The 18,862-nt window shown below is 38.3% G+C and overlaps 1 protein-coding gene across 1 annotated transcript in view; it reads right to left on the bottom strand.

Moving 5' to 3' along the window:
* LOC309855587 (uncharacterized protein) overlaps nt 1-18,329 on the bottom strand; it is a 1,049,056-nt gene extending 1,030,727 nt beyond the window's left edge. Inside the window, exon 1 of the mRNA XM_082715997.1 lies at nt 16,859-18,329. Coding sequence (XP_082572123.1) covers nt 17,107-17,754 — 648 coding nt within the window. The 5' untranslated portion in view covers nt 17,755-18,329 and the 3' untranslated portion in view covers nt 16,859-17,106. The remainder of the gene's footprint in view (nt 1-16,858) is intronic.
* Nucleotides 18,330-18,862: the final 533 nt, after the last annotated feature.

The raw sequence follows: 18,862 nt of genomic DNA, 5'->3' as shown, positions 1-18,862 counted from the left end.
TGAGCTTAATCAGAGGTCTCTTTTTTCTTGTTTTGAATATTAAATGGTAAGTCTCATCTACCTAAAAAGAAAAATAACATGTGTTTCCCCAAATTATTCAAAAACTGACAGTTTAGGGGCTTCGGGAAGATGGCAATAAAGTAGGAGGACACTAGGAATGTTTCATCCCATGAATAGAGCTAGTTAACTATCAAATAATTGTTAATACCTCAGAAATCACCCTGAAGACTGGCAGAACAAACTCCACAAGTAAATGGAGAGAATAGGCCACAATAAATAAAGTACAAAGAGCAGATATGTGGTTTAGGGAGAAATAATTCATGGGTACAATGGGAGTGTGCCATTGTCATGGAAAAAGGCAAGAGAGAAAACCACATAAGGGGAACTATGAAGAGTACAGCTCCCCAAAGCCCTTGACTGGGAAAAATTGTGAGTTGGACTTTCATTAGTTTTTGCAACCAGTGATGCTTAAAGCCTGGAGTTTTAAATGTAGGCAGGCTTGGCTGGGATAGGGACTTGAGGATACTGTTCTGCTTTCAAACACAGTCAAAAATAGAACAAAATAATGGGAGAAGAGAGAAGGAAGGAAGGGAGGAAGGAAGGAAGGAAGGAAGGAAGGAAGGAAGGAAGGAAGGAAGACAAAAGAAACAGCCATTTAAAAAAATGCCTGAGGCACACAAGGGGAAAAGTATTTGCTCTTCAAAGACCATGTCCCCCAAAGCCAGCATTCACTGAAACTCATCTCTAGGAACAAGGAAGGTGGTTAATACCATTTCTCTGTCCTACTCCTCAGCATAAACACAGAGCCACCTGTTAGAGAAGAGACAAAACAGCCACTGGCTGCCTAACTTCATTACGTGAAGCTCCATACCCCTGCAGTATGGCAGGATTGTGTTTCTCAGTCAAACTTGCCTCAGTACCAACATGGGAGACCCTTTCCCAAGAAGACAAGGAGAAATGCCTTCATACACAATGTCTTCAGACCAGAGGCTTCTGAAGAGATTTCAGATCTAGGTGTAAATAGTATATGGTCTCATTTAACAAGCTGGCCAAAGCACATCTAGTTAAAACTTGCCACATTCTGACAAAAGACCAAACATGGCCTATTGCAGGCAAGGAGAACTTATACAGATGACTGGCCTGAAGGATAAATAGCCAAAACATAATAGCAGAGTGTATGCAGCACACACCAGAGACACTCCCTGAAGTGCCAGGCCCTGAATAGTACATGACCTCTTCTTCATAAAGCCAACACTTGCAGGAGCAGGAAACATAATGGGATCTTCTAAAAACACAGAAGAAGGCAAAGACTTAGACAGAATGCCAAGATGGAGGAATTTATCCCAAGTAAAAGAACAAGATAAGGTCATGGTCAGAAATCTAAGTGAGGGGCACCTGAGTGGCTCAGTGGGTTAAGTCTCTGCCTTGGGCTCAGGTCATGGTCTCAGGGTCCTGGGATTGGGCCCCACATCGGGCTCTCTGCTCAGTGGGGAAACTGCTTCCTCTCTCTCTGTCTGCTTGTCTGCCTGCTTGTGATCTCTGTCTGTCAAATAAATAAACAAAAATAAAAAAAAAAAGAAATCTAAGTGAAACTATATTTCTAAATCTAGTGAAATCTAAGTGATATAAGTAACATTCTTGATGGATAATTTAAAGCAACAATCATAAGGATACTCACTAGGCATGAGAAAAGAATGGAAAACTTCAGGGAGGTCTTTAATACATAAATAAAAGACTTCAGAAAGAATCAATCAGACATGAAGAATGCATAGCTGATATTGTAACCAGGCTTGATGCAATGAACACAAAGCTAGAAGAAACAGGGAAGCAGATAAAGGATATACAACACAGAATAATGGAAAACAGTAAAACTGAAAAAGAAAAAGAATAATTGTGAAACTCAAGGATACACACAAGGAACTCAGTGACACCACAAAATGCAATAAAATTTGTATCATAAGAGCCCCAGAAAAAGAAGAGAGACAAAACAGGGCATAAAATTTATTTGAGGAAATAATAGCTAAAAACTTCTCTAGTCTGGGGAAGGAAACAGACATTCAGATTCAGAAGGCACCTAGAATCTCTATTAGAATCAGTGAAAGCAAAATAAGTCAGTCAGAGATAGGCAAATATCGGATGATTTCACTGACAAGTGGAATGTAAGAAATAAAACAGATGAACACAGGGGAAGCGAAGGAAAAATAAAATAAGATGAAATCAGATAGGGAGACAGGCCATAAGAGCATCTTAACTATAGGGAACAAACAAGTTTGCTGGAGGGGCAGTGGGTAGGGGGATGGGATATCTCAGTGATGGGAATTAAGGAGGGCACTTGATGTAATGAAGACTGGGTGTTATATGCAACTGATGAATCACTAAATTCTATCTCTGAAACTAATAAAACTATATGTTAATTAAACTGAATTTAAATAAAAAATTAAAAATCAACAAAAGCAGGCCAAACACAAGATATATTGTAATTATATTTGCAAAATGCAATTATGAAGAAAAAATATTAAGAACAGCAAAACAAAATAAGTTCTTAACCTACAAGGGAACACCCATAAGCCTAGCTGCAGATTTCTCAGCAGAGATGTGGCAAGTCAGAAGAGAGTGGCATGACATTCACAGTGCTGAATAGGGAAAATCTGCAGCCAGGAATACTCTAACCAGCAAGGATATTATTCAGAATAGAAGGAGAAATAAAGAATTTCTTAGAGAAGCAAAAACTGAAGTAGTGTGTAAACTCTAAAGCAACTCTGTAAACAATATTAAAGGGAAGTGTTTGAGAGGGAAGGAAAGACCAAAAGTGACAAAGAAAGGAAAGGAACAGAGAAAATCTCCATAAAATGAAAAAAAAAAAACAAGTAATTGAATGACACTAAATACATATCTATCAATAATTACTCTGAACATAAATGGACTTCACTTTCCAATCAAAAGACATTGGGTGTCAGCATTGATTAAAAACCAAAACCAAAACCAAACCAAACCAAACCAAGCAAGACATTCCTATATGTTGCCCATGAAAGATATTTATTTATTTATTTATTTATTTATTTATTATTTGCTTGTTTATATTATGTTATGCTAGTCACCACAGTGTGCATCATTAGTTGTTTTTTTTATGATTTATTTATTTATTTGACAGAGATCACAAGTAGGCAGAGAGGCAGGCAGAGAGAGAGGAAGGGAAGCAGGCTCCCCACTGAGCAGAGAGCCCGATGTGGGGCTCGATCCCAGGACCCTGGGATCATGACCTGAGCTGAAGGCAGAGGCTTTACCTCACTGAGCCACCCAGGTGCCCCATTAGTTTTTTTTTTTTTTTAAGATTTTATTTATTTGACAGAGAGAGATCACAAGTGGACAGAGAGGCAAGCAGAGAGAGAGGAGGAAGCAGGCTCCCCACAGAGCAGAAAGCCTGATGTGGGACTCGATCCCAGGACCCTGAGATCATGACCCAAGCCAAAAGCAGAGGCATAACCCACTGAGCCACCCCGGTGCCCCGCATCATTAGCTTTTGATGTAGTGTTCCATGATTCATTGTTTGAAAGACATATTTTAGACCTAAAGACACCTACAACTGAAAGTGAGGGAATTAGAAACATTTATTACACAAATGCAGTTAAGAAAAAGCCAGAGTAGCAATACTTATATTGGCCAAACTAGACTTTCAAACAAAGATTGCAGAAGAGATGAAGAATGGCACTATATTATCATAAAGGGAACAGTACAAAAGAAGATTTAACAATTTTAAGTATTATGCTCCTAACATGGGATCACCCAAATATATATAACAATAACAAACATAAAGGAACTCACTGATAATAATACAATAATAATAGGAGATTTTATCATTTCACTTACATCAGTAAACAGACTAAGCAGAAAATCAGCAAGAACACAATGGCTCTGAGTGGCACAATGGATTAGATGGGTTTAACAGATATACTCAGAAAATACCATCCTAAAACAGCACGATACACATTCTTTTCAAGTGCACATGGGACATTGTCCAGAATAGATAAATACTAGTTCACAAATCAGACTTCAAAAAGCACAAAAAGAATGAGGTCATAATGTGTATATAATCTGACCATAATGCTATGAAACTTGAAGTCAACCACAAGAAAAATGGTAGAAAGGTGAGAAATATGTAAAGAAAAATGTTTAAAGACGAGGTAAAACAACATGCTACTAAAAAGTGAATGGGTCAACAAGAAAGTGAAAGAAGAAATTTAAAAATATATGTAAACAAGTGAATATAAAAACATGACAGTCCAAAACCTTTGGCATTCAGCAAAACCATTGTTAAAAGGGAACATATACAACATCGTAGATGTAGCAATGAAACAATAAGCCAAACCAAAACCAGCAGAAGGAAGGAAATAATAAGATTACAGCAGAAATAAATGATATAGAAGATTTTAAAAAAACAATATAACAGATCAAAGAAACCAGGAGCTTGTTCTTTGAAAAAAAAAAAATAATGAACTTGATAAACTCCTAGCCAGACTTATCGAAAAGATAAGAGAAAGGACCCACTCTCAACATTTTTACTAAACATAGTTTCTGAAATCTTAGCCAGAGCAGACAACAAAGATATAAAAGATATCCACATCAGTACTGAAGAAGTAAAACTGTCACTACTTGCAGATGATGTGATACTCTATATTGAAAACCTGAAAGACTCCCCCAAAAAAGTGCTAGAACTGATAAACAGATTCATTAAATTTATAGTATACAAAATAGGTGTAAAGAAATCTATTGAATATTTATACACCAATAATGAAATAGCAGAAAGATAAATCAATAAAGCTATCCCATTTACAATTGTCCCTAAGTAATAAGAGATCTAGAACTAAGTCTAACCAAAGTGAAAGAAGTGTATTCTGGAAAGCATAAAAATCTGATGAAAGAAGTTGAATACAACACAAAGAAATGGAAATATACTATAAGCTCATGAACTGGAAGAATGAATAGTGTTAAAATGGCTATCCTTACTAATGAATCTACACATTTAAGGCAGTCTTTATCAAAATTCCAAGAGCATTCTTCCCAGAGCTAGAAGAAACAATCCTAAAATTAGTGTGGAATCACAAAAGACCCTGAATGGACAAACCAACCTTGAAAAAGAAAAGCACAGTTGGAAGCATTACAAATCCAGACTTCAAGTTACATTAAAAAGCTATTAATTGGGGCACCTGGGTGGCTCAGTGGGTTAAAGCCTCTGCCTTCAACTCAGGTCATGACCTCAGGGTCCTGGGATCAAGCCCCGAATTGGGCTCTCTGCTCAGCGGGGAGCCTGCTTCTCCCTCTCTCTCTGCCTGCCTCTCTGCCTACTTGTGATCTCTCTCTCTGTCGAGTGGATAGATAGAATCTTAAAAACAAAACTGTATTAATTAAAACAGTATGGTATTTGCACAAAAATAGACACATAGATCAGTAGAATAGAATTTTAAAAATCCAGAAATAAACCCACAATTATATGCTCAATTAATCTTCCACAAAGCATGAAAGAATATCCAATTGAAAAAGGACAATAACTTCAGTGAACAGTGTGGGGAAAACTGGACATCAATAGGCAAAAAAAAAAAAAAAAAAAGACACTGGAACTCCTTATTACACCTCACACAAAAATAAATTCACAATGGATTAAAGACATAAATTTGAGACATTAACCCTTAAAAATCATGTAAAGAGCAGAGGCCACAATTTCTCTGACATAAGCTATAGCAAGATGTTTTTACCTTGAGTCTTTATTCAAAAGCCTGTTAGTTAACATACAGTTTAATATTAGTTTATGTGTACAATATAGTAATTCAATGATTTATACACACCTGGTGCTCATCACAATAAGCACACTCCTCAATCCCCATCACCTATCAGTTTGTTATATATTGTTAAGTATTTGTTTCTTGGGTTTTTTGTTTCTCTCTCTTTTTCCCCATTAACCCATTTATTTTGCTTCTTCAATTCTACATATGACTGAAATAATATGTTATTTGTCATTCATTGACTGAATTATTTTGTGTAGCCAAATGCTCTCTAGCTCCATCCTTGTCATTGCCAATGGCAAGATTTCATTCCACTTTATGACACCACCACTTCTTTTTTTTTTTTTTAAGAATTTTATTTATTTGACAGAGAGAGATCACAAGTAGGCAGAGAGGCAGGCAGAGAGAGAGGAGGAAGCAGGCTCCCTACTGAGCAGAGACCCCGATGTGGGGCTTGATCCCAGGACCCTGGGATCATGACCTGAGCCGAAGGCAGAGGCTTTAACCCACTGAGCCACCCAGGCGCCCCTGACACCACCACTTCTTTATGCATTCGTTAGACAATGGACGTGTGGGCTATTTCCATATTCTGGCTTTTGTAGATAATGCTGCTATAAACATTGGGGAGCAAGTATCTCTTTGAATTAGTATTTTTGTATTCTTTGGGTAAATATCGAGGAGTGCAATTGTGGGATTGTAGAGTACTTCTCTTTTTCACTTTTTGAGGAACTTCCATTCTGTTATCCCCACTGGCTGCACCAGCTTGCATTCCCACCAATAGTGCAAGAGTATTCCTTTTGTCTACATCCTCACCAATACCTGTTCCTTCTTATGTTATTTATTTTAGACATTGTCACAGGTATGAGGTGATATATCACTGTAATTTCTTTTTTAAGGAGATTTATTTATTGGAGAGACAGAGAGTTTGAATAAATTCAAGGGAGCAGAGGGAGAAGCAAACATCCTGTTGAAAAGGGACCCCAATGCAGGATGTGAGCCTGATGCAGGCTCGATTCCAGAACCCTGGGATCAGGACATGAGCTGAAGACAGATGCTTAACTGATTGAGTCACCCCTCATTGTAATTTCAATTTGTGTATACTTGATGTTAAGTGATGCTGAGAAACTTCAACTTGCCTGTTGTCCATCTGTTTGTCTTCTTTGGAGAAGACATGTTTTCTTATTTTTTTGTTTTCTTATTTTTTTCATATTGTTTTTTTGTTTTCATATTATGTTTTGGGGGATTGAGTTTTATAATTTATTTATATATTTTGGATACTAACCCTTTATCAGATATGTCATTTGCAAATATCTTCTCCTATTCCATAGGTCTCCTTTGAATTTTGTTGAATTTGTTGATTGTTCCCTTCACTGTGAAGAAGTTTTTGTTTGTTTTTTTGTTTAATTTATTTTTAATTTTTTTCGGCATAACAGTATTCATTATTTTTTCACCACTCCCAGGGCTCCCTGCAATCCGTGCCCTCTATAATACCCACCACCTAGTACATCAACCTCCCACCCACCCACCAATTCAAACCCCTCAGATTGTTTTTTAGAGTCCATAGTCTCTCATGCTTCACCTCCCCTTCCAATTTCCCCCAACTCCCTTCTCCTTTTGTTTTAATGAAGTCCTGATTTTTTTTAAATTTTATGCTATTGTTAAATATCTATGAAGAATTGCTTCATCTGATATCAAGGAGATTACTGTCAGTGTGCTCCTCTAGGATTTTAAAGGTTTCTTTTCTCACATTTAAATATTTATTCCATTCTGAATTTATTTTTGTTTGTGGTATAAGAAATATGTCCAGTTGCATTCTTTCGTATATTGCTGTACAGTTTTCCCAACACCATTTGTTCAATAGACAAACTTTTTTTTCCCCATTGGATATTCTCTTCTGCTTTGCCAATGATTAATTGATCATATAGTTGTGCTTTCACTTCTGGGTGCTCTATTTTGTTCTGTTGAACTGTGTGTCCATTTTTGTGGCAGTACCATATTGTCTTCATAACTAAAGTTTTGTAACATAACTCAGTCTAGAATTGTGATGCCTCTAGCTGTTTTATTGTCTTCAAGATGGCATTGGCTCTTTGGGGTCTCTTTTGGTTCCATACAAGTTTTAGTATTGTTTATTCTAGCTCTGTGAAGAATTCTGGTTATATTTTGATAGGGACTGCAGTAAATGTGTAGATTGCTTTATTTAGTATAGACAGTTTAAAAATAGATATTCTTTTGATCCACAAGTATGCAATGTGTTTCCATTTCTTTGTATCCTCTTCAATTTCTTTCATCAGTGTTATGTAATTTTCAGAATACATGGCTTTCACCTCTTTAGTTAGTTTTAATGAAGTAGTTTAGTTTTATTCCTAGGTATCTTGTGTTTTTTGTTGCACTCAGAAATGGTATTGATTCCCTCATTTCTCTTTCTGATGCTTCAATAATGAAGCATTTCTACACATTATTTTGTATCCTGTGAGTGTGCTGAATCTCTGTATCAGTTCTAAGATTTTTTTAGTTGTGTGTTTCAGGTTTTTTATATAGAGTATCATGTCATCTTCTAGTAGTGATGGTTTTATTTCTTCTTTGCCAAACTGGATGACTTTTGTTTCTTTTAGTTGTCTGATTTCTGAGGCTAAGACTTCCATTACTGTGTTAAATAACCACTGTGAGAGTTAACATCCCTATCTTCTCCTAATAGTCTTTTTTCCCCCATTGAGGATATGTTAGCTGTGGGTTTTTCATATATGGAATTTATTGTATTGAGATGCATTCCCTTTAAACCTAATTTGTTGACAGTTTTTATCAGGGAAGCATCTTGTACTTTGTCAAATGTTTTTTTTTTTTTTTTTTTGCATTTATTGAGGGGATCATATGGTTCTTATCCTGTCTTTTATTAATTTGGTGTATCATGTTGATCAATTTGCAAATATTGAAACACCCGTGCAACCCTGGAATAAATACAACTTGATCCTGGTGAATGATTCTTTTAATGTACTGTTTGACTGAAGTTATTCTATTTTATTAAGAATTTATTCATCCAGGGGAGGAGTCAAGATGGCGGAGAGGTAGCAGGTTGAGACTACTTCAGCTAGCAGGAGATCAGCTAGATAACTTATCTAAAGATTGCAAACACCTAAAAATGCAATGGCAAATCAAAGAGAAGAAGAACAGCAATTCTAGAATCAGAAAATCAAACACTTTCTGAAAGGTAAGACTGGCATAGACATGAATGCAAAGCAACGGGAAGATAGACCCCAGGGGGAGGGGCCGGCTCCTGGTAAGCAGCAGAGCAATGGAGCACAAAATCAGAACTTTTAAAAGTCTGTTCCGCTGAGGGACATTGCTCCAGAGGCTAAACAGGGGTAAAGACCATGTGGGTTCAGCATGGCCTCAGGTACCTCAGGGTCACAGAAGGATTCAGGGTGTCTGAGTGTCAGAGAGATTACAGGTATTAGTACGGGGAGCTGGCTACAGAGACAGAGCCAAGAGTGAGCTCATAGCCCAGGGTTGCTTTGAACTGGTCGCAGGCTTGGTGAGGTCGGAGCGTGGCTGGAGGTCTGGCAGATGGGAGTTATTGGGTGCTGTTCTCTGAGGGATCATTGAGGAGTGGGGACACGGGCTCTAGGCTCCTCCGGGCTGGAGACCAGGAGGCTGCTATTTTTATTCCCATCCTCTGGAACTCTACGGAAAGTGCTAAGGGAACAAAAGTTCCTGAAGCAAACCCAAGCGGATTACAGGGCCTGGCCCCTGGTAAGGGCAGTACAATTCTGCCTGGGGCAAAGACACTTGAGAATCACTACAACAGGCCCCACCCCAGAAGATCAACAAAAAATCCAGCCAAGACCAAGATTACCTACCAAGGAGTGTAATTTCAATACCAAGGAGAGCAGCAGAATTCCAGAGGAGGAGAAAGCAAAGCACAGAACTCATGGCTTTCTCCCCAGATTCTTTAGTCTTGCAGTTAATTTAATTTTTTTTTCTTTTTCAATTTTTTCTCTTCTTCAGCTATTTTTTTTAGCTTTTACCCTTTTCTTTTTTAATGTTTTTTCACTAGTTTATTTAATATATATATATTTTTTCTTTTTTATAATTTTTCTTTATTCATTTTCTTTTATGGTTAATCGTTTCTTTACTTTTTCTTTCTTTCTTTTTCTTTATGTACCTCTTTTTATCCCCTTTCTCCCCCTTCACGATTTGGGATCTCTTCTGATTTGGTTAAAGCATATTTTCCTGGGGTTGTTGTCACCCTTTTAGTATTTGACTTGCTCCTTCATAGAGTATTACCGGGACAAAATGACAAAGCAGAAAAATTCAGCACAAAAAAAAAAAAAAAAAAAAAAAAAGAACAAGAGGCAGTACCAATGGCTAGGGAACTAATCAATAGAGACATTGGAAATATGTCAGATCTAGAGTTCAGAATGATGATTCCCAAGGTTCTAGCCAGGCTCGAAAAAGGCATTGAAGATATTAGAGAAACCCTCTCGGGAGATAAAAAAGCCCTTTCTGGAGAAATAAAAAAAAAAAAAAACTAAAATCTAACCAAGTTGATATCAAAAAAGCTATTAATGAGGTGCAATCAAAAATGGAGGCTCTCACTGCTAGGATAAATGAGGCAGAAGAAAGAATTAACGATATAGAAGACCAGGTGACAAAGAATAAAGAAGCTGAGCAAAAGAGGGACAAACAGCTACTGGACCATGAGGGGAGAATTCAAGAGATAAATGACAACATAAGATGAAGCAACATTAGAATAATTGGGATTCCAAAAGAAGAAGAAAGAGAGAGGGGAGCAGTAGGTATACTGGAGAGAATTATTGGAGAGAATTTCCCCAATATGGCAAAGGGAACAAGCATCAAAATTCAGGAGGTGCAGAGAACGCCCCTCAAAATCAATAAGAATAGGGCCACACCCCATCACCTAATAGTAAAATTTACAAGTCTTAGAGACAAAGAGAAAATCCTGAAAGCAGCCCTGGAAAAGAAGTTTGTAACATACAATGGTTAAAATATTAGATTGGCAGTGGACTTATCCACAGAGACCTGGCAGGCCAGAAAGAGCTAGCATGAAATATTCAGAGCACTAAACGAGAAAAATATGCAGCCAAGAATACTATATCCAGCTAGGCTACCATTGAAAATAGAAGGAGAGATTAAAAGCTTCCAGAACAAACAAAAACTGAAAGAATTTGCAAACACCAAACCAGCTCTACAGGAAATATTGAAAGGGGTCCTCTAAGCAAAGAGAGAGCCTACAAGTGGTAGATCAGAAAGGAACAGAAACAATATACAGTAAAAGTCACCTTACAGGCAATACAATGGCACTAAATTCATATATCTCAATAGTTTCCCTGAATGTTAATGGGCTAAGGCCCCAATCAAAAGACACAGGGTATCAGAATGGATAAAAAAAACAAAACCCATCTATATGCTGCCAAGAAGAAACTCATTTTAAACCCAAAGACACCTCCAGATTTAAAGTGAGGGGTGGAAAAGAATTTACCATGCTAATGGACATCAGAAGAAAGCAGGAGTGGCAATCCTTATAGCAGATCAATTAGATTTTAAGCCAAAGACTATAATAAGAGATGAGGAAGGACACTATATCATATTAAAAGGATCTTTCCAATAAGAAGATCTAACAATTTTAAATATCTATGCCCCCAATGTGGGAGCACCTAACTATATAAACCAATTAATAACAAAATCAAAGAAACACATCAACAATAATACAATAATAGTAGGGGACTTTAACACTCCCCTCACTGATATGGACAGATCATCCAAGCAAAAGATCAACAAGGAAATAAAGGTCTTAAATGACACACTGGAGTAGATAAACATCACAGATATATTCAGAACATTTCATCCCAAAGCAACAGAATACAAATTCTTCTCTAGTGCACATGGAACATTCTCCAGAATAGATCACATTTTGGTTCCTAAAACAGGTCTCAACAGGTATCAAAAGATTGTGATCATTCCCTGCATATTTTCAGACCACAATGCTCTGAAGCTAGAATTCAATCACAAAAGGAAATTTGGAAAGACCCAAATACATGGACACCAAACAGCATCCTTCTAAAGAATGAATGGGTCAACCAGGAAATTAAAGAAGAATTGAAAAAATTCATGGAAATAAATGATAATGAAAACACAACAGTTCAAAATCTGTGGGTCACAACAAAGGAAGTCCTGAGAGAAAAAGTATATCGCAGTACAAGCCTTTCTCAAGAAACAAGAAAGGTCTCAAGTAAACAACCTAACCCTACACCTAAAGTAGGGGGAGAAAGAACTAGAAAGAAACCCTAAGCCCAGCAGGAGAAGAGAAATCATAAAGATCAGAGCAGAAATCAATGAATTATAGACCAAAAAAAAAAAAAAAAATAGAACAAATCAACGAAACTAGGAGCTGGTTCTTTGAAAGAATTAATAAGATTGTTAAAACCCTGGCCAGACTTGTCAAAAAGAAAAGAGAAAGGACCCAAATAAATAAAATCATGAATGAAAGAGGAGATATCACAGCTAACACCAAAGAAATACAAACAATTATAAGAACATACTATGAGCAACTCTACGTCAATAAATTTGACAATCTGGAAGAAATGGATGCATTCCAAGAAACCTATAAACTACCACAACTGAACCAGGAAGAAATAGAAAGCCTGAACAGACCCATAACCAGTAGAGAGATTGAAATAGTCATCAAAAATCTCCAAACAAACAAAAGCCCAGGGCCAGGCAGCTTCCCGGGGGAATTCTACCAAACATTTAAAGAAGAACTAATTCCTATTCTCCTGAAACTGTTCCAAAAAATCAAAATGGAAGGAAAACTTCCAAACACATTTTATGAGGCCAGCATCACCTTGATCCCAAAACCAGACAAGGATCCCATCAAAAAAGAGAGCTCTACGGACCAATATCCTTGATAAACACAAATGCGAAAATTCTCACCAAAATACTAGCCAATAGCATTGAACAGTACATTAAAAGGATTATTCACCTCGACCAAGTGGGATTTATTCCAGGGCTACAAGTTTGGTTCAACATCCACAAATCAATCAATGTGATACAACACATCAATAAAAGGAAGAACAAGAATCATATGATACTCTCAATAGATGCTGAAAAAGCATTTGACAAAGTACAGCATCCCTTCCTGATCAAAACTCTTCAAAGTGTAGTGATAGAGGGCACATACCTCAGTATTATCAAAGCCATTTATGAAAAACCCACTGCAAATATAATTCTCAATGGAGAAAAACTGAAAGCTTTTCTGATAAGGTCAGGAACAAGGCAGGGATGTCCATTATCATCACTGCTATTCAACATAGTACTAGAAGTTCTAGCCTCGGCAATCAGACAACAAAAGGAAATTAAAGGCATCCAAATCGACAAAGAAGTCCAACTATCACTCTTCACAGATGATATGATATTATATGTGGAAAACCCAAAAGACTCCACTCCAAAACTGCTCGAACTTGTACAGGAATTCAGTAAAGTGTTAGGATATAAAATCAATGCACAGAAATCATTTGCATTTCTCTACACCAACAACAAGACAGAAGAAAGTGAAATTAAGGAATCGATCCCATTTACAATTGCACCCAAAACCATAAGATAACTAGGAATAAACATAACCAAAGAGGCAAAGAATCTATACTCAGAAAACTATAAAGTACTCATGAAAGAAATTGAGGAAGACACAAAAAATGGAAAAATGTTCCATTCTCCCGCATTGGAAGAATAAATATTGTGAAAATGTCTATGCTACCTAAAGAAATCTACACATTTAATGCAATTCCTATCAAAGTACCATCCATATTTTTCAAATAAATGGAACAAATAATCCTAAAATTTATATGGAACCAGAAAAGACCTCAAATATCCAAAGGAATATTGAAAAAGAAATCCAAAGTTGGTGGCATCACAATTTCAGACTTCAAGCTCTATTACAAAGCTGTCATCATCAAGACAGCATTGTACTGCCACTAAAACAGACACATAGATCAATGGAACAGAATAGAGAGCCCAGAAATAGACCCTCAACTCTATGGTCAACTAATCTTCGACAAAGCAGGAAAGAATGTCCAATGGAAAAAAAACAGCCTCTTCAATAAATGGTGTTGGGAAAATTGGACAGCCACATGCAGAAAAATGAAATTGGACCATTTCCTTACACCACAGACAAAAATAGACTCAAAATGGATGAAGGACCTCAATGTGAGAAAGGAATGCATCAAAATCCTTGAGGAGAACACAGGCAGCAACCTCTTCGACCTCAGCCGCAGCAACATCTTCCTAGGAACATCGCCAAAGGCAAGGGAAGCAAGGGCAAAATACTATTTGTATTTTATCAAGATCAAAAGCTTTTGCACAGCAAAGGAAACAGTTAACAAAACCAAAAGACAACTGACAGAATGGGAGAAGATATTTGCAAATGACATATCAGATAAAGAACTAGTGTCCAAAATCTATAAAGAACTTAGCAAACTCAACACACAAATAACTAATAATCCAATCAAGAAATGGGCAGGAGGGGCGCCTGGGTGGCTCAGTGGGTTAAGCCGCTGCCTTCGGCTCAGGTCATGATCTCAGTGTCCTGGGATCGAGTCCCACATCGGGCTCTCTGCTCAGAAGAGACTGCTTCCCTCTCTCTCTCTCTGGCTGCCTCTCCGTCTACTTGTGATTTCTCTCTGTCAAATTAATAAATAAAATCTTAAAAAAAAAAAAAAGAAATGGGCAGTGGACATGAACAGACAGTTCTGCAGAGAAGAAATCCAGATGGCCAACAGACACATGAAAAAGTGCTCCATATCACTCGTCATCAGGGAAATACAAATCAAAAGCTCATTGAGATATCACCTCACACCAGTCAAAATGGCTAAAATGAACAAGTCAGGGAATGATAGATGCTGGCGAGGATGCGGAGAAAGGGGAAACCTCCTACACTGTTGGTGGGAATGCAGGCTGGTGCAAACACTCTGGAAAACAGCATGGAGGTTCCTCAAAATGTTGAAAATAGAACTATCCTATGACCCAGCAATTGTACTACTGGGTATTTACCCTAAAGATACAAATGTAGTGATTCGAAGGGGCACATGCACCTGAATGTTTATATCAGCAATGTCCACAATAGCCAAACTATGGAAATAACCTAGATGTCCATCAACAGATTGATGGATAAAGAAGATGTGGTATGTATACACAATGGAATACTGTGCAGCCATCAAAAGAAATGAAACCTTGCCATTTGTGACAATGTGAATGGAACTAGAAGGCATCATGCTTAACAAAATAAGTCAAGCAGAGAAAGACAACTATCATATGATCTCCCTGATAGGAGGAAGTGGTTATGCAACATGGGGGATTAAGGGGATAGGAGAAGAATAAATGAAACAAGGTGGGATTGGGAGGGAAACAAACCATAATTGACTCTTAATCTCACAAAGCAAACAGAGGGTTGCTGGGGGGAGAGGGGTTAGGAGAAGGGGGGTGGGGTTATGGACATTGGGGAGGGTATGTGCTATTATGAGTGCTGTGAAGTGTGTAAACCTGGCGATTCACAGGCCTGTACCCTTGGGGATAAAAATATATTATATGTTTATAAAAAATAATTTAAAAAAATTTTTTAAAAAGAATTTATTCATCCATCCTCATCATGCTATTGGCCTGTAGTTCTCTTTATTGTGAATTCTTTACCTGTTTTCAGTATCAGAATAATCCTGGCTTTATACAAAGAGGTTGGAAGTTTTCCTTCATTTTCTATTTTTTGCAATATTTTGAGAAGAATGCTCTTCTTTAAAGGTTCAGTGGAATTCCTTTGTGAAGCCAATGGCCCTGGACTTTAGTATCTTTGGAGATTTTTCATTATTAATTTAATTTCTTTGCTAGTTATCAGTCTGCTCAGTTTATTTTTCTTCTTATTTCAGTTATGGTAGTTTATATGTTTCCAGGAATTTATGTTTGTTTTTTTTCAAATTTGTCGGCATATAGTTTTTCACAATATTCTCTTCTAATTGTATTTCTATAGTGTTGGTTGTTATTTTTCCTCTATCATTTATGATTTTATTTATTTGGGTCATTTCCTGATGCATTTTGATAAGTCTAGCTAGAGATTTATCAATTTTATTCAAGTTAATCAAAAAGCCATCTCAGTTTGATTAATATCTTTATTTTTACATTATATTTGATTAACAAACATAAACTACATCATTATTTTTTGTTGTAGTGTTCAATGATTCATTAGTTGCATATAACAACCAGTGCTCATCACCACATGTGCCACTGCATTAATACGCATCACCTGGTTAACCATCCCACCAACCCCTCATCCTTCTGTAATCCTCAGTTTGTTTCTTGGAGTCCAGAGTCTCTCATGGTTTGTCTTCCTCTCTGATATCTTCCCATTCAGTTTCCCTTCCCTTCTTATGTTGTCCTCAGCACTATTCCTTGTGTTCCACATATGAGTGAAACCATACAATAATTGCCTTTCTCTGCTTGACTTACTTAACTTACTATAATCCTGGCCAATTCCATAGATGTCAATGTTAATAATAGGTATCCATCTTTTCTGATAGCTGAGTAATATCGTATTGTATATATGAATTACAACTTCTTTATCCATTCATTTATTCGGGACTTATTTTTTCCTTCTACAGTTTGGCTTTTTTGGACATTGCTGCTATAAACATTGGGGTGCATGTACCTCTTCTTTTCACTATATCTGTATCTTGGGGTAAATACCTGGTAGTGCAAATTCTGGGTCATAGACCTCTATTTTTAACTTCTTGATGAACATCCATACTGTTTTCCAAAATGGCTGCATCATTTTGCATTCCCACAAACGGTGTAAGAGGGTGCTGTCGCTCTCGCCAGCAAGAACGACTCTGAGACTCACATTGCGGCAAACCTTTTTTATTAATCGCTTTTTTTCTTCCTCCCTCTAACCCCGGGCGCATGGGTTTTTATGCAGGCAGTGTTAACCAATCAGAATGCAGTGCTCATGCACCTCCCGCGTGAGTGGACCTAAATGAACAGCCAATCATATTCAGTCCCTTACAGCTCTTATAGTAGGCCTCCTGTACTGGCTCCCGACATCTCCCCCTTTTTTATTTATTTATAATGGCTGAGATCGTGCCTGTCTTAGGTTGCCAATCCTCAGCACACATGCTTACCCGTCATCGGGTACTCTCCCTGGTTGAAGAGCCCCTGTCTTAGGTTGCTATGGTGTGGGATCAGTCTTACCCGTCTTTGACTACCGATCTAGCATACTTAGCCATATCTGGGGGGAGGTACCAGCTTCAAGAGCCATCGTGGCTTGAACCGTGAGGTGTTATTGTCCTTGATTGCGACAGACACGGCCACACACCCAACGTAACATTAGTACGTTAGCTGTGATTAAGAGAACAGCCATGGCACCAAGTCCGGCCCACTGTTTGAGGAACGAAACAGATTGCTGTAACATTTTTTTCCACTCACTAACAGGTGCAATAGTTACTTTGGTAGAATGTATGAATATAATTTGAGCTCGTAATTGCCTAGTTAAATTTTGAAATTGACGGCTCCAGGTACCATTAAGCATTCTTCCCAATTGTCGAGACAGATTGGCCGCTACTGACAAGTTATTGTAAGCTACGGGAGTAACACAAAGTCCCGCCATATTATGTATACATCCTGTTGAGATTATAGATTCTAAGACATCTATTTGTTCCTGTACTAGATCAACTCTTTGATTTACAATAAGGATCCCAGCATGCAAATGTCCGTTAATTTGTTCTTGGGTAGCCAATGCTTCAGCGACCATTCCTGTGACGTTGTTGAGCGCAGCTGCTGTCTGTACTGACGTTGTCAACGCCACTGCAGCAGCAGTGGCGGCGGTGGCAGATGCTGCAATAGCCGCAATGATGGCCGCTGTTATCCCAAAATCTCTTTTATGCCGTAGCAACACAGGCAAGTTATCGGAGTTCACTTGCACCGGCATAGGGATGTATGTCAGTATCTTGGCTATTACTGCTGAGTCTCCCACCGTGGCATTCCAACATTCTGATAGCAGACAATTCTGGGACTCACAAGAGAGACTAGATGACTTGTTAATAGTAGAAGCATTAAAAACTATGAAGAGAAAGGGAGCCCTAACACAGACGGGTGTTGGTGAGTAACTTATGTGCTTAGCTGAGGTGCAATTGCAAGTAACATTTGTTTCAAATCGAGAGCCTACGTGATAGTTGTACGTACAGTTACACCATGTAGACCCATGAATAAAGTGAAGGCTTTCCAAGCCTGTACATGCCTGTGCAGCGTTGCAGAGCAGCCACCTATCTAGAAGGTGAGCTGACGCGCCTTGCGCCGGGTCTTGGTAGGTATAATTATAGCCAAAAAAGGTGGAGTTAGAGTAAGTGGGGATTTTAGGACTGAATGAGAATCCTGTTCCCACCCAAACTCCTGAGAGGCTACTATGGCAGCCACTCTTGTGGTGCAGCTCGCACAATAGCAGGCCTTGGTGCAGCAAGGTTTATACGGAGGAGGCCCCTCGTAAGGTGGCACCGTTGGGCCTGGGCGCATGGGCATAGGATCTAAGTTATCTACCACTTCCGTCTTTGTTTGTAACTGCGCCATAGCTCCTTCTTCCGCTTTTAATTTCAGCTGCGCCATAACTTCCCCCTGCATTTTGAGCTGCGCCATGGCCTTTTTTAGTTCCTCCTCCTTTTTTGCAAGCTCTCTTTTCATTTCTTCCACTCTCTGATCATCGGAGGGACCCCCTCCCGTCACTTTTCTCTTATCACCCGGACGGGCGTTTTCCTCATCCGAGCTTTCTTCTAAGCTTTCACATTCAGAACTGGAATATCTCGAGGATCCTTTGCAAGACTCCTCTTTTACCTGTTCTAAGATCTCTCCTCCCTGTAGAACCGCCTTGCGTATGGGTTCGCGGGACGATTGTAAGCAGACCTTCACTAAGGACCAAACAGCGAGAGTTCCCGGCGTAGTGTGTGGGTCGGGCCTGAGGTCCTCCCCTAGATATTCCCATTGGGGAATATTAAGCAATCCCTTCTCTAAGAACCACGGAGTGGTTTGACCCACTTCTTTTAGAA

Source organism: Mustela nivalis (assembly GCF_964662115.1).
Source record: "Mustela nivalis genome assembly, chromosome: X".
NCBI lineage: Eukaryota > Metazoa > Chordata > Mammalia > Carnivora > Mustelidae > Mustela > Mustela nivalis.
This window is presented reverse-complemented; position numbering and strand designations above follow the sequence as displayed.